The 26,412-nt window shown below is 49.6% G+C and overlaps 1 protein-coding gene across 2 annotated transcripts in view; it reads left to right on the top strand.

Moving 5' to 3' along the window:
- Positions 1-232: 232 nt before the first annotated feature.
- SECISBP2 (SECIS binding protein 2) overlaps positions 233-26,412 on the top strand; it is a 41,140-nt gene continuing 14,960 nt past the window's right edge. The window contains exons 1-10 of one of the 2 annotated variants that reach the window (XM_039241510.1): positions 233-367; positions 1,170-1,315; positions 5,657-5,906; positions 6,353-6,476; positions 8,083-8,312; positions 11,033-11,114; positions 12,534-12,736; positions 15,195-15,317; positions 16,474-16,563; positions 17,769-17,901. In XM_039241510.1, coding sequence (XP_039097441.1) covers positions 332-367; positions 1,170-1,315; positions 5,657-5,906; positions 6,353-6,476; positions 8,083-8,312; positions 11,033-11,114; positions 12,534-12,736; positions 15,195-15,317; positions 16,474-16,563; positions 17,769-17,901 — 1,417 coding nt within the window. In that variant the 5' untranslated portion in view covers positions 233-331. Of the gene's footprint in view, positions 368-1,169; positions 1,316-5,656; positions 5,907-6,352; positions 6,477-8,082; positions 8,313-11,032; positions 11,115-12,533; positions 12,737-15,194; positions 15,318-16,473; positions 16,564-17,768; positions 17,902-26,412 lie in introns of those variants that run through there. The other variant, XM_039241511.1, reaches the window with a different exon arrangement.

Below are 26,412 nucleotides of genomic sequence, written 5' to 3'. Positions count from 1 at the left end.
GTCGCCCACGCCCGCCACGCCTCCTTCCCTCGCGGTCACTGGTCGGTTGGAAGGAATGCGGCGGCCGTGAAATGACTTCGAGCTCGCTTCCGGGGTGCTGGAAGTCCGTGGTTTCGGCCCTACTGTGACCCACGGTACGCGGCCCTTTCTTCCGCCGCCATGCGCACTTCCGGCCGGAAGCGGGGCGGGCCCGGGCGCGTTTCTGTGACGCGCTTCCTGGCGTCCGCTCCGAAGGCGGAAAAGCCGGGAGGAGGAGCGCCGCGCGTCCGTGCCGCCAGCCGACGGGGCGGCTGCTGGCCTCTGGGGCCGGGCCTGCCCCGAGCCGCGCGCCATGGCGTCGGAGCGGCCGCGGGAGCCCGCGGGCGAGGTGAGGACGGCGCCCCGCACTGGACGGGCAGGCGTCGGGGCGGACGCCGTCCCTGGGGGGAGGCCTTCCGGGTGCCCGGGGCAGGCGCCCCCGCGCCGCCTCGGCGCGGTCGTGGGGAGGAGCGACTGGCTTCCAGTCGCGGTGCGAACGCGCGCTCGAGCGGTGGCCGTCGCCGGCCCGCAGCGAAGGGGACCGTGTGATTTGTAAGCGCCTCCGCGGAAGTAAAACTCCGTGCGCTTCAAGAAACCGAAGGAGCGGGTTTTTACGTCCAAACTCCAAGGGTTTGGGACCCTAGAACGGATTTCTAGCAGGATTACCCAGCAGACAGCTTTCAGTGCTTCCCTGAGCGAAGAGCAACGGTTTTACGTAACTTTTGAGAAATTCGGTGGAGGTGAACTTGGGCGGTGCGTTTGAGCGTTTCCGTTAGCCGCTCGGCGGGCGGTTGTGGGCTCTCGCGGACGCCGGCGAGGAGAGGTCACATCCCGCACCGCCGGTGGGAGCTGAGGGGGCGCTGTCGCGTGTCCTCACTGCGTGTTCCTCTCTCACTGCCTGCCCGCGCTCCCCGCCCCCGCCACTTTCAATATTTGGTAGGATAGTTTTTTTTTTTTTTAAATAAAGCATCGAGGGAGTTGTTAGCAGATAAATTGTTATTTTTATGAGGTCGAAGTACTTGAGCAAGGGACAGTACTGGGATTAGCGTTTCTGGGGTTGCTAGAACCGAGCCCCTTTCCTGGGTTTTATTCACATTTGGTTTGCCTCAGAATGTCTGTAGTCAAAACGCCCCCTTTTTTCCCCTCCTCAGGGCATCAAGTTGTCAGCAGATGTCAAACCGTTTGTCCCCAAATTTGCTGGGCTCAACGTGGCATGGTCAGAGTCTCCGGAAGCTCGTGTGTTCCCTAGCTGTGCAGCCTCGTACTATCCGTGTGTTCCGGAGCTGCCAGGCCCTGAGTACGTATCCTTCTCAATGTCCTGCGGTACCCGGGGACCCAATGGAGGGTAGACTTTGAAAGATGCTGCACCTAACCTGTTAAAGTTCTCGAAAGACTGCAGGACACTCCTCAGCCGAGAAGGGTCTGAGCCAGTGGCACAACCTTTGTCCTGCACAGAAACGGAAACCTCAACTGTCCGTTCTTTTCTCTGCACGCATGCCATTATTTTGGACAAAGAAAATATGGGGATTGCGTGGCGGTCATTAGTAGGAAATGCAGTTTCAGGGTTCATTTGTGCATCAGGTTTGAAAGTATGTCAGGTGTCTAATGGGAGAGGGAATGGGGGTCAGACAGGAGCCCGGACAGGGAAGACTGCTCTTTGGGTTTAGGGTTTAACATCTTAAAATCTTGCTTGAGGAAGAGTGGGGGCTCTCAGGCTTTGCTGCGCTTTCTGTGGCTACTTCTGGTGAAATTGTTAGTTTCACTTTAACCATTTTTCTTTGAAGTGTCCTGGGGAGAAGAATTCTATAAGTTTGGGTTATAAAATTCTTCTAAGTTTAGCTGAAAGGAGGCTTCTGTTATTTTTTATGTTTTCCTTTTCAGGATTCATTTTTTAGGTATCTACAAAACGTTATTAGCTGTATTTAGAAGGAAACACGTGTTAAACGTTTCATGTCATTCTGTGGAGTACTTACAGATTTCGTTTGTAAGGTGTGCCTCTCCTTTATGTGAAAATCTTTGTATTTATGTTCTTTTAATGTGGGTCAAGCTTGTTTTCTTCATGCCTGCATGGTTTGATTGAAATAGTTTATACTTCATATAAGTTCTACAAGGGTATTTCGAAAGTTGAAAATTGGAAATAATAATAAAATAATCAAGTTGGTGTATTTAGGCTGTATTTTTTTTTTTTTTTGACAAAATTGGAAGTTCTGTCTGTATGTACTTGGGTAGGAATACCGAGGTTTTCCACTATAATTTCATCCTTTGTAAAAGGAAGGTTGGCATGGGTCTCATTTGAGCTGTTTCTGGCCTTGGGTGATTCACAGAGTAAAGTAGGAGACATATTTCACTCAGTGGCAAGGATTCGAAGCCATGTGCTGGGTGGGATTCCAGTTACCCAAAATAAAGGTGGAAAACATTCCTAGGGCTAAAGTAATGTTCTGGCAGTAGAATGAATAGAGATAAATCTGAAGCTTATAGGATGTGTACTGTTTGCTCAACTTAAAAATCAGGTTTCTTAATCTTTTACACTGTTTTAGCTTTGTTTTTTTAAGTTCTTTATAAGCAAGGAAAAGACTGGCTGACTGTGTTCCTTCCTGAGAAAACAACTAAAGACAAAGGCATGAAAGCACAGGGTCGGGCTCAGGAAAGACAGGGGCGTTCGAAGGGGACAGAGTGGGGATAGACATATATGACAACTGATTGTCTAGTCTGACCTCATGGAAGCTAAGAAGTCTTTGCCAGATTTGGTGTAAATGGGGATCTCCTCTGTGATGAGAAAAAAAGAGTAGCATTTTCCATAAGGAACTGATGTTCGCGCTTGTGTCCCAACCCATGCGGTTGGCAGGGAGGTGTCATGTATTTGTTACACCTGAGAAACCGAGGCTAGAAACGTGGGTCTGAGTTGCTCAGGTCGGTGGCTAGTGTCTGTCCTCCTCACCTGTGCTGCCTCGCTCACCAAAGCAGCTGTGAGGCAGGCAAGCCTTGAGCATCTCAGCGTGTCGCGGTATGGTGTCAGATGCAGGTGCTCTTCCCGTCTCTTGTCCTTAAAGTGTGGAGGCCAATGTGGGGTTTGGACTCGACCCTGAGACCAAGACCTGAAATGAGATCAGGAGTTGGATGCTTACCCAGCTAAGCCACTCAGGTGCCCCGTATGTGGGTGCTTTTAAGCTAAAACCTCTCAGCTGTGAGAGCCAGTAGTCCTGGATAGAGTGTGGCTCTGGTCTGTTTGGTGGCCGGAGCCTGACACCTGCTGGCCTGACTGCAGGGACCAGGTGCAGGACTTTGCATGGCCTTCAAGGACAGAGGGGCAGGTGGTGTGTGTGGGGAAGCCTGCACAGCCTAGGTAGGAGGGAGGGAAATGCCGGTCATGTTTTTAATGGTGGTGTGATGCTCACTTCTGGGTTCTCGTTCTGCTCGGAGGGAGGGGGCGTGAAGGCTTTGACTGGGTTGCAGGTACCGACGCTAGAGATGAAAATACGGGGAGCCCCGCTGCAGGGAGAAGGGTCCTCTGGGCGTTGCTGGGAGAGGCTGTGGCGATCTCCGGCTGAGTGCACGCACGCACGGTGGTGGGGCTTCTCCTGGGGGCACGGATGAGAAGAGAGCTGCTTGGGGACAGGGTGTGCAGCGCGCTGCTCTAGTGCCCCTTTGGTGGGACAGCCATCAGGTGGGAGAGCAGGGCCCTGAGGTGGTGAGGGCACAGGCCTGCAGGTACGTGTGAGGCTGGGGGGGGGGGCCCAGAGCCAGCGGGGGCGCGGGCCTGCAGGTGCGTGTGAGGCCAGGGGCGGGGGGGAGACCCGGAGCTGGCGGCGGCGCGGGCCTGCAGGTACGTGTGAGGCCTGGGGGGGCGGGCAGCCTGCAGGTGCGTGTGAGGCCGGGGAGGGGGCTGGCCGGAGCTGGCGGCGGCGTGGGCCTGCAGGTGCGTGTGAGGCTGGGGGCGGGGGGGACAGGTGTGGGCCCCGAGCCTGGCCGGAGGGAAGGGGAAGTGCAGAGGAGTGCCCTGCACAGATGGGCTTTTGGCAGGTGGGACGGGGTTGCTAGTTCAGGCCAGTGGAGCCATTCAGGTGATGTGACAGAAGGGCCGGACCCTGAAGATGCCATGGCTAGGAGGCGACCAGGCTTGCAGGAAGGCTGTCCTGGGGCCTCCGGACTGTTGGTAGGGATGGGGCAGGGGTATCAGGTGAGTCTACAGTGTGTGTGGGGGGCAGAGCAGCTGTAGAAGCACTGCCCGTATAAAGGGAGGGGGTGGGATGGGCTGGTGGGTGTGAAGGGGATGTGGTCTGGGGTCATCTGGGTAGTTTGTGGCAACTGGAGTTTACAGACAAGCCATTCGAAGCTCCAGTGTGCTGTGGGCTGTGGGCTGTCTCTGTGACATTTTAGTGTGTGGCGTTCTCTGCACATAACTGTATTGGTCTTGTACAGAAAGGAAAAATACCAACTTTCCAGAGGAAGAAAGAGCAGTGATGACTTGTCCAAAGTGGAAAACTAGATTGTGAATAGAGACAGGACCCAGACCAAGGGTTCTGGACTCCTGGCTGAACGTTTTCTGGATGGCTGCAGCCTTCAGATGCGCTGCACCCCGCCTCCTTCCCTTCTTTACCTGAGCTTCAGTGCTCTGTTCGTTTATCCAGTTTTTGGACTTGGGCTCCATCTGTTTTACTATTTTTTATGGTCAACCCAACTTCTTTGCCCTCATTCTCTTTGGAAGAACAGAACACCTTCATCTGCCTGGTATTAGATTTTCCGAGCTTCAAATAAAATGGATTCCCATCTAGCGTTAGCATCACAGGATGAAACTTTGAATCTTTTTCTTCTCTGCAAAGATGAGTGCTAGGCCAGGCGTACAGAAGTAGGCGCAGGAGGGAGGAAGAGTTAATTGCTAGAATTAGTGGATGATCTTATAGTGTGTGAGCTTACTGTAAAATGTCGTGGGTTCATAGATGGTGAGAGCGGGCTGCCTATAGTTAGGGCTGGCGTGAACGTGACCGCGGTGAACATTCTGGTGAGCGCGTGGCAGCGGGCCTAGCCTTGTCCTTCTCTGCAGGGCGGGCCCCTCCTCGCAGCAGAGCAGAACCTGTGTCTGACCCAGGCCACCGAACCTCGAGGAGACGATGCAGGGCGTGTCCCCATTAGCTTTTATTTCCCTGCCTTTCAGTGGCTCCACACACTCTGGGATTTCACTGATTTTCCACCAGGAAAGTTGTGGCTCTGGGAAGTCACAGAAACATTGGCTCTCAGGCCACTGTTTGCCTGCAGGTGCTGGGCGGGATGGGGGGTAGATTTGGGTGCAGGGGCTCGTGAGAGCCACCTCTGTAGGGAGAGTGGTCCAGATGGCCCCGTTGCCGACATGGCTGCGGGAGGCCTTCCCCGCGTGGGGCCCCCTGGAGGTGAGGAGCTGCGCCGTCCCTAGGCTTTCCTCCGCACGTGACGCAGGCCTGTCACGGGCACCCAGCGTGGCAACGAGCACATGGGATCGGGGCTGTGTCTGTCTTTGCGGGGCAAAAAAGGAACGCTGGGAAGTCTTATTTGGCTGGTGGAGGTGTTTTGGTGCTCGAATGGCAAGAAGCTGAAATGTTTGTGGTCCAGACGCGCTTCTTGTGTGTGGTATGAAATCTGCCACTAAATTGCTCTTCTTCCTTAGGCAGAAGCTCTATACTGACGAGGTGGCCTTTGGAGCTGCAACGTTTCCAGCCCAGTATCTGTCTTCTGAGCTCGCCGTCCATCCGTGCAGCTACTCTCCGTACCCCATGGAGCCTGTGCAGCACATGTGCCCGGTGCCGGGCTCGCCGTACGCTTACGGCCACCCCGGCTGTGACCGAGCGTTTCAGACTGTGAAGCCACGGAGCGAGCAGATGTGCGCTCTCCCTCATGGCACGAAAGCTCTGTTTAAGGTTAGCAGGTGCCGTGCCTGGTTGGTTACTTGAGCATTTAAGGTATAAAGAGCTGGTCTATTCTCACGTGATACTTAAGTATCACTTATCTTTTACGTGTATTTAAGAATTGATTTTTATTGGGGTGCCTGGGTGTCTCAGTCAGTTAAGCGACCAACTTTGGCTCAGGTCATGATCTCACAGTTTGTGGGTTTGAGCCCCGCATCAGGCTCTGTGCTGACAGCTAGCTCAGAGCCTGGAGCCTGTTTCAGATTCTGTGTCTCCCTCTCTCTCTCTGACCCTCCCCTGCTCTCTCTCACAGAAATAAACCTTAAAAAAAAAATTGATTTTTGTTTAATTTTTTTGAAGTGGTTGAGTTGTGAATACTTGCAGATTTGCAATTTTAAGGCTTTTTTTATGAGAGTTGGTTTCCCTTAATTCTTGTTACTCTTTAATTTTTCCTACAGAAAAAAACGTACGATGAACAAAAGTTTGATAGCAAGAAGGCTGACGGACTTCTGCCATCCGATCTGAAATCAGGTGGAGGCTCCCATCCTACGTCCATCCACATGGATGCTAATTTGAAATCAGGTGACGACAACAGACTCTCTGATGATATATCATCCCATCCTGTTTGCCCCAGAAATGCCACTGTCTTTCGTACTCTCGTTCCCGAGGGCTTGCTCACCGAGAAGGGCGGAGGCCAATGGGCTCCTGTGGGCTCCTGGAGGCCTCTTCCCCGGGGAGGGACCTGTGCTGGGGGGCTCCATGGCGCACCCTTTCCTGTGTAAGAACCAGTCGAAAGTCCTGTGGCACGTAGGTGACACCACAGGCCTCGGACACATCCGCTCCTGAAGTCACTTCTCTGGTGTTCTGTTTGGACGCTTTTTAATAGCTGGGTGAGTTTCCTGTTTACATCCCGTTGTGAGCAGTAGCAGACCTGGGGCGCTGTAGTTGCCCAGGGGACACGTCTGCTCTGGCCTTGGAAACTACTGTTCGGGCTGTGGCCAGAAGGTCGCGATTCTTGCTTACTCCTGTAAATCACATACTAGTGCCGTTTCATGGCTTATGTATGTAGAGTCTTTCTTTTTTTAAGTTTATTTATTTTGAGAGACAGCATGAGGGGTGAGGGGCAGACATGGAGAGAATCCCAAGCAGGCTCCACGCTGCCAGCACAGAGCCCAACACGGAACTTGAACTCCCCAAACTGTGAGATCATGACCTGAGCCAAAACCAGGAGTTGAATGCTCAACCGGCCGAGCCAGCCAGGCGTCCCAGGAGTTAAAGCCTTTGTAGTAGCGTTATTTTCTGGGGATGGTCAACTTCTTTACAGGTGTAGCTTCTAATACTGTGGTTTCTCTTCAGATTGCATAAATCTTTTGCCTTTTACAAGTGTAACTTCTATTACTTGGTATACAGATTTTTCTCTTTGTGTTGATTTTGCTCTGAAAACGTTTGGCACATGGGAACATGAAAGGGAAGTTGAATAGTTAACTGTAATGACTCTGGCCTCATGATTAAAATACTTTTTATTTATTTTTGAAAAAGAAAGAGAGAACATGAGCAGGGGAGGGGCAGAAAGAGAGAGGGAGACACAGAATCCGAAACAGGCTCCAGGCTCTGAGCTGTCAGCACAGAGCCCGACACGGGGCTCGAACCCACGAACCGTGAGATCATGACCTGAGCCAAAGTTGGCCGCTTTACCGATTGAGCCCCCCAGCCGCCCCTCTGGCCTCATGATTAAATGCAGGGACTTCGTGGCGTCACAGCCCACATCAGGATTCTTATGTATTTGAGGGAGAAAGTTGGGAAGGAGGTTCCAAGTTTAATTTTACTTGCTTTCTTCCCAAAGTCCTCTCAAGTGTGGAAGATTTGTCACTGAAAAGAAAACTGTTGGCGTCCCTGTAAATTTCTGGGGCTCTGTACATGAAGTATGACTAGGTCAGGTTCAGGGAACTGGTTCGGCAGCTTTAGAATTGTGCACAATGTGTGCAGCATGCTTGGCTGCTTGCTGCCCGGCCCCTGCGGTCCCTGCCGTCCTCCAGCGTCACGGGGGTCGGCAACACTAGCAAACGCGGGGGCGTCTGGACGGTGCCCCGTCACCTGCAGTAGACTCCCCGCTGTGCAGTTGAAGCGTGAGTACGGGTCAGCGCACGCCCTCCACCTTTACCCCCCACTTTTCATTTCGCAAACACAGATGCTTATCACCGACGGGTGGACAGGAAGTCCAGAATCGTTGAGAAAAGTGGATCTGCTTCCAAGCCGGAGTTTGAATTTACTAGGCTGGATTTTCCTGAACTGCGAGGTCCAGAGAACAGGGAGATCACTGAGACGCAGAAGCAGCCCCAGTGGGGGCCTCTGCGTTCTGCCTCAGCCGACCTCTCTCTCCTCAGGGAGGTGGGGAAGCCCGCCATGGGGACAGCAGAGGTGAGTGTGGGGCCTCCTCTTCCCCCTTCGCCCCTGTGCGGGGCCCTGACAGGGCGGCGGGTTGCGGTGTGTGGGCCCCCAGGGCGGCTGCTGTTCTAGAAGAATCCCTTAATGAGCTGCTCTGTGTTTGCTACCTGCTGCTGTGCTCGGTCCTGGCGAGGGTCCCGCTGCCCCCAGGCCCCTTGGGAGCCTCTGCACCAGCGTGGCGTTCGGACGGCCTGCTTAGCAGTGCCCGTAAAAGTCGTCGTTTTCATCAAGCACTAATATTTCAGACCGCAGACAGTAGCTTCCAATTTTTCCCAGCTTTGTACCTGTACCTCTCACTGGGGGGTCTGCAGGCTCCGCAGAGTGGTCACTGGAAGTGTGTTTTGTTGGCTGCTTAGTGATTTTAAAATACACTGTGTTCCACGCTGCGTCTCCCGGTTTTAGTCTATCCAGGTCGCAGGAAATCTGGGATCAGGTCAGTAGTCCCGAAGATGCTTGTCACAGATTTCTGCTGCGAGAGGGCGGGAAGGCAAGGAGAAGGGGACACAGGACAGGGGTGGCTCCCCGTCCGCTTCCCTGTGAATGGAGTGCAGAGGCTGCTCGGATAGGTGGCGGAGCACCCTCCGTCCGTCCGTCCCCTCCCCGCCCACCCCCGGCCCTGTCGCACTGCAGCGCTTTCCTTCTGCTCGGCCGTGACAGGGAGGGCCGGCCGGCTGCTCAAGGGACAGGGCTCGCTAGTTGGTGTGGCCCCGGCTGGGCTGTGCGGTAGGTTTGCGTCCAGGGGCGCTCCCGTGCGTGTCCGAGCCAGTGAGCGGGTGGGGACGTTCTGTCAGGGTCTCTGACTCCTCGTGAGCACCACGGATCTACACACAGGGATGCACGCGTGCTGTGTCAGGATGCTTACAGACTCAACAGCCTTGTGACGTGTTCACTCTCCTCAGTTACACGTGGATTTAAAATTTTTCCCTCTAGGAGCTTTTTCGTTAGTACTAGTTTCTTCAAACACGAGAAAAATAATTGAAATAAACAGTTGACTGAACAATACATTTTAACTCCACTTACTTGTGTGGATTTCTTTTTTTTTTTTTTTTTAATAAAACCAGTACAGTGCTGTAAACATGTCTTCTTCTCGTTGTAATTCCGTGTAAGTGTTTTGTCGTCTCAGCTTACCGCATCTTAATGTATGACGTGTGTGTTAATCCACCTCCGTGTAATCGGTAAGGCTTCCGGTCAGCAGTAGGCTCTCAGTAGTCAGTTTCTGGGGGAGTCCAGAGTTCCGTGTGAGCTTTTGACTGGACTCCAGGAGGTCAGCACCCCAGTCCCCATGTTACTCCAGGGACAGCTGTAGTTGTCTGAAGTTGCGCAAGAGAAAACTGTGTTAAGCACTTAAATCTTTTTTTAATGGTACGTTATGGGAATTGAGGGATTCCTCTCAACTTGAGGTTGTGCATATGTAGGCGTTTGTATTTGAGGTTTTATTTTGTTGGTTTTTTAAATACTTGTTTATTTTTGAGAGAGAGAGAGAGAGAGAGAGAGAGAGAGAATCCCAAGTAGGCTCTGCTCTGTCAGCACAGAGCCCAACTTTGGGCTCAAACTCACACATCATGACCTGGCCAAAGTCAAGAGTCGGATGCTTAACCTATGAGCCACCCAGGTGCCCGTGTTTGGGTTTTTAAAATTTTTTGCATTTTTCCTTGTCCTAAGTATTTATTGAAAACCTGTGGCTCTGGATCTTTATTGATCCGTGTAATTTACATGATCGTTCTTCAATAGGTAAACTTTCTGGTGTTGCGTTGGCCTTGTTGAGCCTCTAAGTCCTGTTTATTAGAAGAACAGGCTGTGTTTTACTTTATTTTTTGTTACTGGACTCAGATTTAATGAAGTGGCAAAGTGGGAAAATGTTTTAAGGCTCTGAGCTTTAGAATTTATTTTGAATCCATTCAGATTTGAATGCATCAGTTACCTTTTGCCTTGAGTGCTGCCGGTCACCTGCCGGTCTTCATGTGCTTAACTGCCCCCTGGGTCACCTGCCGCCTGGTGTTCCGGGTGGGGCCCTTTCTGGCTTTACCGAAGGGTGCATGGGTTACAAGACGTACATTGGCTGTGTGTGGGCCTTCGGGTGTGGTGAACTGTGGCTCCCGCCTTCCCACGGGGGCCTGTGACCGCAGGTGGTGGGGCCGCCTGTGTGCTGGCGCGGGGGCTGTGTCACACGGATACCTTATGAGGGGTGGGGTGCATGTGCTGTGATCCCCTGTGTGGGTGCACGAGAAAGCAGTACATGGGTGTTCATCACCTGGCAGGGAAGGGGGCTCTGTGGGCTCTGCTGCGCTCGGTGGGTGCTTTTCCTGCAAGCAGTGAGGCTTGGTATTATACACTTCTGTATTTACTTATTTATTTATTTGGGATTAAAAAGATTTTTTAAATTTATTTATTTTGAGAGAGAGTGAGTACACAGAAGGGGAAGGTGGCGGGTGGGAGAGAATCCCAAGCAGGCTCCATGCTGTCAGTGCAGAGTGGGATGCGGGGTGCGGACTCACAAATGGTGAGATCATGACCTGAGCTGAAACCAGGAGTTGGATGCTTAACTGACTGAGCCACCTAGGCACCCCATTTATTTGGAATTTTTAATTAGCATGTATTTTGCAGATTTTAAGAACAGCAAGGGACGCCGTATTGAAAAATGAAGTGACTGCTTTCAGTTTGCGATAGTAGGAAAATGTCGGTTTGCCTTTTAGGGTGAAGGAGCGGCGAGAAGCCCGAGCGTGGCCGAGTCCATGGCCCCCGGTGCCGTGGCCGGGACCTCCTCGTGCGCCAGAGGTAAGAGCGGCTGCGGCCTCCGTAGGGTGCCGGTCCTCTGTCTGCCGGGGCTGAGTGGTCTGGAAGCCGGCCCAATGACCTCGATGGGGGCAGGGAGGCGAAGGCGAGCCCTGAGCCCTCGCGTCTGCACGCAGGGCTGTGAAGCGGGAGCGGAGAATTCTAGAGAAATATGTCTAACTCTTCTGTGAAGCGAGATGTTGTATGGGTTCAGGAACAACTGCTTCTTGCAGTCTGCCCCAGTGGTTCTCAGTTTCTGGCTCAGGACCCCTTAGGACCCTTCAGAAAATCCTGGGCGCTTCTGTGTGCTGGTGTAACCGTGGCCGGATCTGCAGTGTTCACAGTTAAAAGTAGTCATTCCTTTACAAGCAGCCCCGGGAAGCCCACTCCCTGTTAATGTTGTGTGTTCTTGTGGAAAATGGCTTTTTCAAGATGAAAACCCTGTAGTGAGGAGAGCAGCCTTGATTTATGCATTTGCAGCTCTTCACCGACCACCGGCTCCCCGTGGCTCGGCCTCAGCGTCAGGCTGTCGGGCTGTCTGCACCGCAGCCTCCCAGAAGCCCAGCCTCGGCCTGGGGGAGATCACGCAGGGAGGCGGGGGGCTGCCTGTATGTCAGGGAGTGGGTTCTGACCCCGTGGACCCTGCCGGGGTCTTGGGAGCCTCAGACCACACACTGAGAGCTGTTTACCTGTCCCAGAAGTGACATTCACTGAGAGTTCAGTAATTCCGCCTTTAATTTGTCTAAGTAGCTTGTCCTAACGGAAGAGGGTTTCACAGGATTATTCCACATATATCCACAAGTGTGTTTTCTTTTGTGTTTTCACATTTGGTATGTGTGTGGTTCAGTAATGACCTTCACTTAAGTGGTGACTGGAATGGTGTGTGGCTCTGTCTGGCATCCTGGGGGGAAGCCCTGGCTTGCCTGGGGCCTTTTGTGTCCGCACAGAGTCTCATGGGCACCTGAGGGGTGGTGTTGCCGTACTTGGGCCTGAAGCCTCAAAACGAAAGACATCACCAGGTACCACAGTGGCTCAAGTCTATGATCTTTGATTTGTGTTGTTAAAGGTACATATCAAGGTTAGGGCCAAATTTTCATCTTTGCCTTGTTTTGTGCATGTACCTGCATGTACAGTGTGGACTGAACTGTGGATTGTTACTTTTTAACCAAAACTGTAGTTTGTGTACCTACCACACCCCCAAGTTAAAAATCCGGTTTTTGGGAAGAACACATACCCCACAAGTGAATTCAGCTCACGTGCTCCAGGCAGAAAGCTTACCGAGCCTGGTGGTCTCCAGGTTTAGAGCTCTGGTCCGAGTGTGATTATGCCCTGGGTCGTTGCCTCAAATGATATGTTTGCAGTTTCAAAGTCTTTTCATTGTACCGTTGAGATTGTTCAACACCTCTGGTTATCTTTGAGCAGAGTTATCTTGGACACCAATGGGTTATGTTGTTCGGCAGACATTATCGACAGAACGGCCACCAGCCCCTAAAAACGTTACTTCCATGATAAACCTAAAGACGGCTGCTTCATCAGCAGACCCCAAAAGCGCTAGTATGTCACCCTCTGAAGTTTTCTCTTCGGACTCTTCCTGCAAAGAGAAACACGCCTACTCTATTAAAAAGGTATGTGTCCCACTTGGGTTACGTGGGTCTTCTCTGCCACTGACCGGATAGCGTTTTCATCTCTTCTCAGCTGCCAGGGGAGTGTCCCGTTCTGTACCGTAGCGCCCATCTGATTTGGTCCCACTTGCACCTTGGGAGAAGGTAGAACCCCAGTCCGGGAACACGAGCGGGAGAGAACATCACGAGGGGTAGAGGAGGTCGAACCCGTCCGGGAACACGAGCGGGAGCATTTAGAGGGAGGGGCCCCGTCCGTTCCAGACCCACGGACTCCGTGTCTGTGAGCCGTCGTGAAGTCTCTGAAGGAGAGGCGCTGGCGGAAGCTTACGCTGCGCTGTGGGAAGTCCTGCCTTTTCACCCCTCATCCTTCATCTGTTGAATTCCAGCTGCTCTAAGTGGCGAGGGCAGTGACGATAAAACAGTTGAGTTCCACACTTTGTGATCGGCTGTATGTCACAGAATCTTGGTTAACCCAGCTTCCTTGAAAGAGCATTTCAGAATCCGTTTTTCCCTTTCAGGTAATTTGGAGCTGTCATTTTTATTGGCTCCTGCATTTCTTGAAGAGCCTTTTTTATGGTCTGGATTTTGTTTTTGATTTTCATTGTGTGTTGCTACGTCATTTCAGGTTATAATTGGCCGTGTTTGTTTAGTGCAATGATGTCCCGTCTTTTTGAGCACAAGGATACTTTCTGATCCCCCGAGTGTCACAGACCATCTCTCGCAAATGGGAACTGTGCGTTGACGGTCAGTTTGATGGAGGGAAGGTGTGCTGGTGACAGGTCCGGTGAGGTCAGACCTGCCTGCCCGCCCTCACGGCTTTATGAACCATGTGCAGTATCCCGGCAGAGTGGGCGACACCCCCCCTGCAGGTCGGGCCGCCAGCTTGGGGCACGTGGGCACAGGCCGCACGATGGGCCTTGGCCGCCGTGCTCTTTCCGAACCTGATTTCCTGATGCACAGTTGAGTTCTTAGAGTTGAGAGGTTTTGTTTTTCCAGAACCTTTTTGAAAGGTGTTTTAATTTTTAATTTTTTTAATATTTTTATTTATTTCTAGGAGAGAGAGAGAGAGACAGCATGAGCAAGAGAGAGAGAGAGACAGCATGAGCAGGGGAGGGTCAGAGAGAGAGGGAGACACAGAATCTGAAACAGGCTCCAGGCTCTGAGCTTGCTGTCAGCACAGAGCCCGACGCGGGGCTCGAACCCACGAACCGCGAGATCATGACCTAAGCGAAAGTCGGACACTTAACCGGCTAAGCCACCCAGGCGCCCCTAAAAGGTGTTTTTTAATTATAAGTGTAAGGAAAGTTTGTTTTAGAGAAGTTCTAAGGTGAGAAAATTGGGATCGCCTGTGTCTGACAACCCAGAGGGCCTGGTCTCGTGTGTAACGGGGAGAACAAGGTCACGGTGCTTTTCTCCCTCGGAAACTGTGCTGTGAATTTTTATCATCAAAGTAGTATCACATCAAAGTGTAATACCGCAGAGACCTGCTTGTGAACAAGGTCATCTTCTCCCCGCTTTGTGGGCCCCCCCTCAGGGAAGCCTGCGTTAACAGCCTGGGGTGTATCCTACCTCAGGCTCACCAGAGTGTTAACAAATAGAGATTTTTTTGTTTTGCTCTTTTAGATTTTTTTCTTTTAAACAAAAATGAGTTCATTCTGTACGTACCATCCTTGACAGTTGCCTTGTTCACTTAACAAGATTCCATGGGCAGCTCCCTTAGATCAGTGGGAAAACATTCTTGGTACCCCTGGAGGCCAGGTCCCCGGGGGGGATAAAGCAGGGCCCCAGACGCTCGGTTAGAGCCCCTGCACTCCTGGCGCCTCCATCCTGACAGCCCAGTGCTGTGCACACAGGGAGTGGTCAGTGCCTCGGCGAGGGTGGAGGGGGAGATGCTCCGAGGAGATGGGATGGCTCTTGAGCTGGAGTGAGGGCGCAGTCCTAGCCTACATCCACGTGTGGGTGCAAACGCAAAGGCCCTGAGGCCAAGGTGCATTTGACCTGATTGAAGAAAGGCCAGGAGGCTGAGGGAGAGTGGGAGCGGTGGGGTCACATCAGCAGGTGTGGGATGGGCCTTGGCAGTTGTCCCATCTGAAGGCTTCACAGGGGTTCTGATGTGCAGTTTAGGGACCCCTGGGCCGTGGTGCCAGAAGGGGTACACGGGGTGTTGAAAAGACTCTGAGTTGGTATTAGAGACATTAATGTTCTCTGGCTCAAAAGTAGGTTATGTGCATATCTACCAGTTTGAAAATAATTGGACGTGACAACTGTTTCAACAGATTTCTTTTTCTTGACTGCTCTGCTGAACACCGGCTCTCTGGCAAACAGGGAGTGAGGAGACTGACTCAGAACAGAGTTGTCACGTGGTTGTACAGCCTGGTAGCTCAAGTTTGCTCTGACTCACGGAAGTAAACACTTTACTGAGTGTCATAAAACCCATGATTTTTGCTGTTTTTTGTTCTAGTCCAAAGCGTCACAAGGTGGCGATCCTGAACAAAATGAAGCCTCAAGAAAGCATAGGAAAAAGAAAGAAAAGCCTAACTCAACATATGAAGTGTTGACAATTCAAGAGCCACCAAGAATTGAAGTACATTTATACTTATTACTCACCTCGTATGATGTAATAAATGGGTCTGTTGTAATAGAAATATGGGTTCATACTGGCTTCCAAAGGGAAACTTTCCAGTATCTTCTTTAATAATCTTTGCCCAGTTGGTCCCGTTTCCTTCACTGTAGCGCCTGGCACGGCCCCCGAGTCGGCGCGGGTGCCCAGTGAGCGTTAGTTAGAGTGTGAGAGTAGTAGCGGGAGACACGCCTGCCCGCCCGGGGACCCGGCCGTGTGAATCGTAGTGCTCAGATTTACCCGCGGGGTCTTGTTCACCCGTTTCCCCTGCTTTGGCTTGCTGGCTGCTCGGGGTCTGCTTTTGCACCCAGGAAGGTTACTGCTGTGTGCTTTGCTCTGGAGAGAAGGGTAGGGCGCCGCGGCTCCTTCAGGGGCCCTGGCTGAGGGAGTGCCACGAGCTTCCGGCATCGCCCCGTAAATCGTTTTCCTGTGGCGCTCCAGAGAAGCCTGTGTCCCCCACTGAGTCGTGCTGGGTCCGACTCAGTTCCAGACTCAGCAGCCCGGCTCCTGGCACCGGCAGAAGTGTCTCTCAGCGCTGCTGCCTGGCATCCGGCTCAGGGCCCAACCTGACACTGTCCTGCCCACCTGGGCACTCCCAGGGCTCCTGGAACATTCCCTTGAGGACTTTGGGGTCACGTGTTTGAAGACCTACGACCCCAGTAGAGCATTGGTTTGTGCTAACAAGGAATTCGTGTATTTGTTGCCCCGTTTCCCATATAACATCTCTAAGTCACCTGAGATGCTAACAAGCTCACAAGATGTTTTTAAATGACGCAAACATCATTGGTAGAGGCCCTTTGCCTTTACTGTTTCCTAGCTTGGGATCAGCACATGTGACGGGGAGCTTCCTTCTCCTGAGTCTAGCGTGACAGGTTCTGGAATGGAAACACACTTGGAGCTTGTGCCCAGGGGTTAGGGCTCCCATGTCCTCTCCGGGGCGGCGGGATTACAACTTTTCTCTTTCTGTTCTGAGTTAGACGGTTTGGAGGCAGGTTTAGATGCCCTTGAAGCCTTGTGTGGGAGCTGTTATAGACAGAAGAACATGAGTGAGGAAGGGCTTGCACTTACACACGCTTGTGTCGTGATCCGCGAATGGCTCAAGGCCGTGTGGTTTCTGTAGGATGCCGAGGAGTTCCCCAACCTGGCGGTGGCATCCGAGAGAAGAGACAGAGTGGCATGTCCGAAATTTCCATCCAGACAGCAGCCACAGGTAACTCTTCGATTGAACCCATCACTGCCCTGGACTTAACTTCTCTCGCTCGGCTAAACTCTTGAGAAAATCTATTTTCCAGACTTCTTTTTGTACCAAGACAGGTGGTTTGTTGTGATTCATTCCTTCATTGGAGAATCACATCCGGCATGTTGAAATAAACGTGCTGTAAGCTCAGACATTTCATCGTCTTTATAGCCAGACTGTTGGTCACCGACTGCCACTGCTGCATCAGAAAGGGGGGGCATAGACTGCCGAGGACACTTGGACTTGAAGGGAATAAGTTGACTCCATTTATTCGGGAAACAAGAATCCCTTTGTGAGGCAGCTGTGTCTGACGGAACAAAAGTAAGGGAGCCTCCAAGATTCACACAAGGCGAGGAGCTGAGTCCCCTTGAGTCCCTGCCCCGCTGTGGACTCAGGTTGAACTTGGAGTCACCACCCAGATGGAGAACTTGCACTTGGCCTGTTTCTTCTCTCGTCTCCAGCATCTTCATTGTCCTTTTGTCTTTTGAGGTGGGGTCATTATTTTCACAGTTTTGGGAAGTAAAATTCTCAGCTTGTGTGCATGTTAATGGTATTCCCGTGTTATAGTTGAGTCACTTCCAGCCCTGCTGGTGGAGGTCGCTGTAGTGCGTCCGGGTTGCAGGGTGCCCGCGCCCAGGCAGGATGACAGGGGTGGGGGTGCCGGGGCACATGCGGGCACCAGCCTTCCAGATGGAGGTTCCGTTTGCTGCATGTTTCCCACTCCCTGCCTGAATTTGGTATCACCTGCTGTCTGTATTTTGAATCTTCTCCTCGTGCTTTCACGGCGTTCAGTTGGTGCACCTGGGCAGTCAGAGACAATGGGCTGCCAGTGAGTCAGCGATGCCAGTCACCTCGCCTCACACACAAACTTGTGTTGCTGAGGACTTCCCACCCGTCTTGGTTTTTTAGCCGTAGGTATGTGCTCTTACTCCCAGTGTTGTAGACGGAAGCGTTGCTGGTTTAACATAAACCCAGGGCTCTGAGAGAAGGAGGAACGAAACAAGCATGGTAGTCATACCGAAAGATACCGTGGGATTCTCTGGGGTTTTCTTTAATTTTTAAAAGGTTTTTATAGTTTCTATAAATCTGTTTCATTTTATTTCTTAGATTGTTAAGAAATATAAAACATTGTAAGAAGCAGTATTCTAACTAAACTTTTGATTTTTTTCATTCTATAGAATAATTTTAAGAGCAGTGGAAAGAAGAGCCAGATTCCGGTACAGCTGGATTTGGGTGGGATGCTGGCTGCTTTGGAAAAGAAGCAGCACACCCAGAGTGCGAGAGCATCCTCCAAGCCAGTGGTGTTCTCGGGTAAGGCTCTTTTCCATCCCCACTGTTCTGTGACTGTTTTATCTTGTAATCAGAGGTATTTTTGTAGAGTCCAGACCTCTTGGTAGTGCGATGGATCAGGAGTCTGGAAATAAACCCACATATCTGTGGCCGGTGAAGTTTTGACCAAATATGTTCATTAAAAGAACAAGGAACAATTTTAAAGATGCTGTTGGATTTCCACACACCACAGAAAGCTGGGCTCCTGGGCTCCTGCCTCACACCGTATATATACATCATTTTCCTCAAAAGGGGGCAGACAGTGACCTAGGTATGAGAACTAAGTCCGTAAAATGCTAAGAAGAAAACAAAGGTCAATTTCATGACCTGGAGTTAGTGAACAGGACACCAAAAGCACAGGCCACGGAAGGAAGGAAAGAGCAAAGATCTGTGTGCCAGAGGGCAGTTTCAAGAAAGTGAAAAGATAATTTACTTGCAGAATGTGAGAAAATGTTTGCAAATCACCCATCTGAAAAGGGTTTGATATCCAAAGATCTATGAACTCCTACAGTTCAGCTATAAACACCCACTAAAAGCAGGCAGAGGAGTTGACTTTGCCAGAAGGTGCCCGTATTAGTCGTCAGACTGGTGCGAGCCAGCAGCGCAGTGCGCTGTGGTCACAGATGGACGGTAGCAAGTCCTGACGAGGACTTGGGGCAATGGGGGGCTTCTGGGAGTGTGAGGTGCGGAGACTAACTTGGGAAGCAGGCTGGCGGCCCCTTGGTGCTACATGGAGGTTGTCACGTGCCCACCAATTCCACTCCTCTGCACCCGGAAGAGTTGAAAACAGAGACTCAGACGCTTGCAAGCTCATGTTCATTGCAGCATCATTCACAGTAAGAGGTGGAACCCCCAGGTGTATATCGCACAAACAGCTACCGAGTGTGGTCCCGGTGTACGCTGGCTGCTCTTCGGTCCTAACCAGGTGGGGGCCCCTGCCTCCTGCTCCAGCCTGGGGAAACGTGCAGACGGGATGCAGATGAAATGAGCCAGCCTCGGAAGGGCAGACAGTATGTGAAATATTCCGTGTAGACAAATTCACAGAAGGTGGATTAGAGGATCCTGGGGGTTGAGGGCTGTGGGGACTTAACGTTCAGTGGGGGCATGAACAGCCTTGGGGAGTAGGTAGTGGTGACAGGTGCACCACACCACGTGTGTAACTGATGCCCCAGAATTGTGCATTTAGGAATGGTTCAGATACTAGGTTTTTACAGGGTGCTACACGGTGATGACTAAGTTGTGACAGTTAAGTATTGCAACCCTCGGGTGCCCAGGAGCCTGGAATATCTATCCTCTGGCCTTTTAAAGCAAAGCCAGCTGCCCCTGGCCTGTGCCCCCTTCGTTGTGCTGTTGTTGTTGTGTCCCCAAGTTGCAGATCTTGTCGGTGTTGCCTCCACGTGGGAGTGTGCGCGGCCTTCACTGGAGTTCAGATCCGTTTATGGGTCATTTGCTCTTTGGAGGCGAAGCAGGCGTACAGTGAGGTGCATACATCCTGGGTAGGCCCTTTGCGGAGTATCGGCACACGCAGACCTGTAGGACCCAGACTCCCGTCAGCACCCTCGGAAGTCCCCGGCCCCTCCCAGCCGGCCCCTGCGGCTGCCCACTTGGCCCCGTGCGGATTCTCGGTCTGCCGCAGGATTGTTTTTCCTGTCCGAGCGCTTTACGTGAAGGGACTTTGTAGTACACGCTCATGCACGTAAGGCTTCCTTCACTCATCAGGGTGTTTTTGAGATTTATTCACATTGTGTATGTGTGTCTGTAGTGCCTTTTTGTTTTTTATTCAGGTGACATTCAAGTAACACAAAAGTACGCTTTTTGGGGTACAGTTCCGTGGCGTGGAGTTCATCCAGAATGTTGTGTAGCCGTCGTCTGTCTGGCTCCACGTTTCCATCGTGCCAAGGGGAGACCCCTACCCTCTAAGCCCCACCTTTCCCCAGCCCCTGGCAGCCACCAGCGTGCATTTTCTCCGTGGACTTGCCTGTTCTGACGTGTTCTGTAGATGGAACGTGCTGTCGTGTGACCTTTGTGGCAGTCTGCTTTCATGTAGCGAACCGCGTTGCATTTTCGTCTGTGTTCCCGTCGGCATTCGACTGGTTCTCACGGCTCAGTCGTATCCAGTGGCCACAGTTGTGCCCACTCATTGATGGACAGGCCGGTGGTTTCCACCTTTTGGTTGTTGTGAATAAGACCTTTGTCACGTCCATGTACCAGTATTTGAGTCTCTGGTTTTGATTCTCTTGGGAGCAGCCTCGCTGGGCCACGTGGTAGGGATATACTTAGTTTGTAAATGCTCCAGACCATCTTTGATGCTGCTTGTGTGCTGTTGGGCACTCACCGGCGACGTGTGAAAGTTCGGGTGGGTCCACATCCTCGCCGACATTTGGTCACTTCGATCTTCATTTCAGCCATTCTTGGGGATGTGGGGGGTGCAGGTGGCATATTTTTGAACCTGAAAACTGGAAATGCTATTTCTCCTGTGGATCGTTTTTTTTTTTTTTAAATTTTTTTTTAATGTTTTTATTTATTTCTAGGAGAGAGAGAGAGAGAGAGAGAGACAGCGTGAGCAGGGGAGGGTCAGAGAGAGAGGGTGTCACAGACTGAAACAGGCTCCAGGTTCTGAGCTGGCAGTCAGCACAGAGCCCGACGCGGGGCTCGAACCCACGAACCGCGAGATCATGACCTAAGCGAAAGTCGGACGCTTAACCGACTAAGCCACCCAGGCGCCCCTGGATCGTTTTTATCCAGGCTGCTGAGTGCTACGTAGTGAGCAGTTTCTAAATTGCAGTCTCGTGGCTACGGCAGGAGGAAGGTTACGTGATAGTTTCATGGCGACGTTTACTAGAAGCCCAGCTTACAACCTTACAGTGCGTGAATGCAGCCGATTCAGCCAAAGCACAGCGGTTGAGGCACCGGCAGGCAGCCTGTCCCCACCCAGTGTCCCTCCCTCACGCTGCATCCCCAGGACCACTGCAGTGGCACCTGTGGGGAGTGGGCGGAAGGCATGGACTCCGGGCACGGCTCAGACCGGGCGTCCGGTGCACAGAAATTGCTTGGGGTGGGATCGGGGTTGGGGAAGGGGTGTTTTTAGCAAGCACACGGTAGGATTTTTTGTTTGGTCTTGTTTTTTACTTTTTACTGTGGGAAATGATGAAAGGTGGAGAGAAGGCAGTGCGCCCTGCCGCCACATGCCCCCGACCCAGCTCTCGTGGTTGTCAGCACTGTGCCGTGTTGTTGCATCTCTGACCTGACTTTGTGTTTTCCTGACGTATTTTAAAGCAGCGTAGGCTCTGTGTCATTTCACGTGGAGTACGTCAGTGGCGTCTCTGGCTGATGGTGGCTGTGCGTTTAACTGCACCACTTGGCCATCCAGCTGTGTCCATGCTTGTTTCTGTTAGCGTCGAGTGTGCAGTCTGTATTTAAACTTCCTGGACTGCCTCAGTGATGTTGGTAGTTGCGTTCTTACCAGGATCCACACTTGGGTCCGTCACCAGTCTGAGTCAATCTGCACCAACGCCCGGGGACCTCTGCCCTTGGATAGTCTATTTTTCCCAGCACATCTGATGGGAAAGGGCTCTGACCGTGTGTTGTTGTCAGACCGACCCAGTTGCTTCGGCAGAAGTGGACAATTGTTACCTACCTTTACCTGCAGGCAAAGTCAGCTTTTCCTCGGCAGTTAGCTGTGGGCTTGTCCTGTAGTCTTTAATGGGCTGGTGAGTCAGGTGTGCCCATGAGAGGAGTCGGAGGAGAGGCTCAGGGAAATGGTGTGTTAGGTATACGCGCAGGTCCGGGAGATAGGAGGCTCGGCCGGCGCCGGGCTAGGCAGCAGGCGAGGGCTGGAGCAAGGCGAGGGCTCTTCGAGGCCTGCGGGTGAGCGATGCTGTGCGTCTTCTCACGTGCCTGGTGGCCGACTGAGTGTCGTCTTCAGAGAAATGTCTGTTCACGTCTTTTGTCTGGTGTGTGTGTGTGTGTGTGTGTGTGTGTGTGTGTTTTAAAGAGGGACAGAGTGTGAATGGGGGAGGGGCAGAGAGAGCGAGGGAGACACAGAATCTGAAGCAGGCTCCAGGCTGAGAGCGGTCAGCACAGAGCCTGACTCGGGGCTCGAACCCACGAACTGTGAGATCATGACCTGATTTGAAGTTGGACGCTTAACCGACTGAGCCACCCAGGCGCTCCTGTCTGTTTTTAATTGGATTATTTGAGGGTTGTGTGTGTGTGTGTGTGTTGTGTAAGTTCTTTATGTATTTTAGATATTAACTCCTTGTTGGGTATGTTATTTGCATATAACTTCTCCCATTCAGTAAGTTGTCTTTAGTTTTAATTGCTTCCTTCACTGTATAGAAGCTTTTTTTTTTTTTGATAGTTTCAGTAGTTTATTTTTGTTCTATTTCCCTTACCTCAGGAGACATAATCTAGAAAAATGCTGCTACAGCCAGTGTCAGAAATTACTGCTTGTGCTCTCTTCTGGGATTTTTATGGTTTCAGACCTTGCATTTAGTCTTTAATCAGTTTTGAATTATTTCTGTGTATGGTGGGAGAAAATAGTTGTTTCATTACTTTGCATGCAGCTGTCCAGTTTGCCCAGCACTATTTGTTGAAGGGACTTTTCCCCATTATGTATCACATCCCCTGTTGAAAATTAGTGAGCCATGTAATTGTGGGTTTATTTCTGGGTCCTCTAATCTGTTCCATTGATTTGTGTGTCTTTCTTTGTGCTGGTGTGGTTACTACAGTTTTGTGGTAGAATTTGAAGTCTGGGGTTATGATACCTCCAGTTTTATTCTTCTTTCTCAGGCTTGTTTTGGCTATTTGGGGCCTTCTGTGGTTCCATACATTTTAGGGTTATTTGTTCTAGTTCTGTGAAAAATGCTGTTGGTGATTTGATAGGAGTTGCATTAAAGGTATAGATTGCTTTGGATAGTATGGACATTTTAGCAGTATTTGTTCTCCCCATCCATGAGCATGGAATATCTTTCCATTTGTTAGTGTCATCTTCAATTTCTTTGCTCAGTGTTGTATAGTTTTGAGAGTATGTGTCTTTTACTTCCTTGGTTATGTTTATTCCTAGGTATTTTATTATTTTTGGTGCAGTTGTAAATGGGACTGTTTTCTTAATTTCTCTATATTCTACTTCGTTCTTAGTCCATAGAAATGCAACAAGTTTTTGTACATTGAATTTGTATCCTGACTTTACTGAGTTCATTTATCACTTCTAGTAGTTTTTGGTGGAGTCTTTAGAGTTTTCTAAATATAGTATCATATCTGCAGATAGTAAAATTTTGATTTCTTCCTTACCACTCTGAAGTCTCTTTGTTGGTTGATTACGTGTCTAGGACTTCTAGTACTGTGTTGAATAAAAGTGGTGAGAGAGTGGACACCCTTGTCTTGTTCCTGACCTTGGGAGTAATAAGCTCACAGGTTTTCCCCATTGAGTATGATGTTAGCTGTGGATTTTTCATATATGGTCTTATTATTACGTTGAGATATGATTCCTGTAGATCCACTTTGTTGAGCGTTTTTATCCTGAATGGTGGTTGTAGTTTGTCAAATGCATTTTCTGCATTCATTGAAATGATCATATGGTCCTTATCCTTTGTCTTGTTGTTGATGTATTGGATCATATGGAGCCCCAGTTACATCCCAGGAATAAATCCCACTTGATTGTAGTGAATGATTTTTTTTTTTAATTTATTGATGAATTTAGTTTGCTAATATTTTCTTGAGGATTTTTGCATCTGTGTTCATTAGAGATAGAGGCTTGTAGTTCTGTTTTATCGTAGTGTTGTCTGGTTTATATATCAGGGTAAATCTAGTCTCTTGGAATGAATTTCCTTCTTTTAATTTTTGGAATAGTTTAAGAAGAATAGGTATTAACTCTTCTCTAAATATTTGGTAGAATTCACCTATGAGGCCATCTGGTCCTAGATTTTAGTTTGTTGGGAGGTTTTTGATTACTGATGCAATTTCCTTGCTGGTAATTGGTGTGTTCAAACTTGGTATTTTTTTCCTGATTCAGTTTAGGGAGGTTATATGTTGGTAGGAATTGATCTATTTCTTCCCGATTGTCTAGTTTGTTGGCATATAATTTTTCATAATATTCTCGTATAATCCTTTGTATTTCTTTTGTATGGGTTATTTCTCCTCTTTCATTTCCGATTTTTTTTTTCTTTCAGTACTTTTTTTTTTCCATGAGTCTGGCTAAAAGTTTATCAATTTTGTTGATATTTTCAAAGAATCAGCTCCTGGTTTCATTGATATGTTTTTGTTTATTTCCATATCCTTTATTTCTCCTGTAATCTTTATGATTTCTTTCTACTGTTTTGGGGGTTGGTTTGTTCTTTTTCTACCTCCTTTAGGTGTAGGGTTAGGTTGTTGATTTCAGACTTCTTGTTTCTTGAGGTAGGCCTGTACTGCTGTAAACTTTCTTTTAGAACTGCTTTTGCTGCATCCCAAAGGCTTTGGATTGTTGTGTTTTCATTTTCAGTGGTTTCCAGGTACTCTGATTTCTTAGTTGACCCGGTCATTGTTTTGTAGCATGTTATTTAACCTCCATTTAGTTTTGCACTTTCCAAATTTTTGTGGTTTATTTCTAGTTTCCTAGTGCTGTGTTTGGAAAAGATGCATGGTGTGACTTCTCACTTTTTGAATTTATTGAGACTGGTTTTGTGACCTAATAAGTGATCTCTTCTGGAGAATGTTCCATGTGCACTTTGAAAAGCATGTACACTCTGCTGTTTTATGAGAAAATGTTCTAAATATATCTGTTGGATCCATCTGGTCTAGTGTGTCATTTTGAAGCCATTGTTTCCTTGTTGATTTGTTACTTGGATGACCTGTCCATTGCAGTAAGTGGAGTGTTCAGGTTGCCTGCTGTTAACGTATTCCTACTGATTACTTCCTCTATGTTCGTTATTAGCTGCTTTGTGTTTGGGTGCTTCCATGTTGAGTGCATGAATATTTACTGTTGTCGTTAGATTGTCCTCTTTACGAGTATATGGTGTCCTTTGTTTCTTGTTTTAGTCTTTGTGCTAAAGTTTATTTTGTCTGATAGAAGTATTGCTACCCAGTTTTCTCTTCATTTCCATTTGTATGATAAATGTCCTGCCATCCTTCTCTTTCAATCTACACGTGGCTTTAGGTCTGAAATGAGTCTCCTGTAGGCAGGATTTAAATGGTTTTTTTTTTTTTTAAATTCATTTTGTCATCTTGTGTCTTTTGATTAGAGCATTTAGTCCATTTACATTCAAAGTAATTCTAGGTATGTATTGTCATTTTTTGTTACTTTAAAAAGTTTTTTTTTAAAAGTTTTTTATTTTGGAGAGAGAGAGATCGAGCAAGCAGGGGAGGGTCAGAGAGAGAGGGAGCCACAGAATCCGAAGCAGGCTCCAGGCTCTGAGCTGTCAGCATAGAGCCCGACATGGGGCTCGAAACCACGAACCGTGAGATCATGACCTGATGAACTTGGACGCTTAACCGACTGAGCCACCCAGGCGCCCCATTTTGTTACTTGTTTTATGGTTGTTTCTGTAGCTCTTCTTTGTTCTTCTCTTGCTGTCTTTTCTCATGGTTTGCTGGCTTTCTTTACTGACATACGTGGAGTCCTTTCTTTATTCTTGCATGTGTATGACCAGTGTTTGAGTTGTGGCTGTCATTAGGTTTCTATATCGTACCTTCTATAGAGAGCAGTCTGTACTGAGTTGTTGGTCACATAAGTTTGAATCCATTCTAAAAGCATTAAATATTTACTCCTCTTTTAGGTATATGGTGTCATACTTTACATCTTTTTTTTAAATGTTTTTTATTTATTTCTGAGAGAGAGAGAGAGAGAGAGTGTGAGCAGGGGAGGGTCAGAGAGCGAAGGAGACACAGAATCTGAAACAGACGCCAGGCCTGAGCTGGCTGTCAGTACAGAGCCCGATGTGGGGCTCAAACTCACAAACCATAAGATCATGACCTGAGCCGAAGTCAGATGCTCAACCAACTGAGCCACCCAGGTGCCCCAATACTTTTATACTTTTATTTTGTGAATCCTTTGACTGGTTTTTACAGATATGCTTAATTTTATTGCTTTTGTGCTCCCTACCTTTCTTACTCCTGCCTGTGGTCTTTCCTTTCCACTTAGAGTCCCCTTTAAAATTTCTTATAGGGCTGGTTTAGTGGTGATGAATTCCTTTAACTTTGTTTGGGAAATTTCTTTATCTCTCATTCTATTCTGAATGACAGCCTTGCTGGATAGAGTATTGTTAGCTGCTAGTTTTGTCCTTTCGGCACCCTGACTAGATCATGCCACTCCCTTCTAGCTTGCAGTTTCTGCTGAAAAATCAGCTGATGACCTTATGGGGTTTCCCTTGTATGTAACTATTTTCTCCCTCGCTGGTTTTAAAATTCTCCCTTTATCGGTACTTTCTGCCATTTTAATTACTGAGTATTTTGGCGTGGACCTCCTTGGGTTTATTGGGACGGGGGGGACTCTCTGTACCTCCTGGATCTGGATTT

The sequence above is a fragment of the Hyaena hyaena genome, unplaced genomic scaffold (genome assembly GCF_003009895.1).
Source record: "Hyaena hyaena isolate Hyena2069 unplaced genomic scaffold, ASM300989v1 scaffold_194, whole genome shotgun sequence".
In the NCBI taxonomy this organism is placed as follows: domain Eukaryota; kingdom Metazoa; phylum Chordata; class Mammalia; order Carnivora; family Hyaenidae; genus Hyaena; species Hyaena hyaena.
This window is presented reverse-complemented; position numbering and strand designations above follow the sequence as displayed.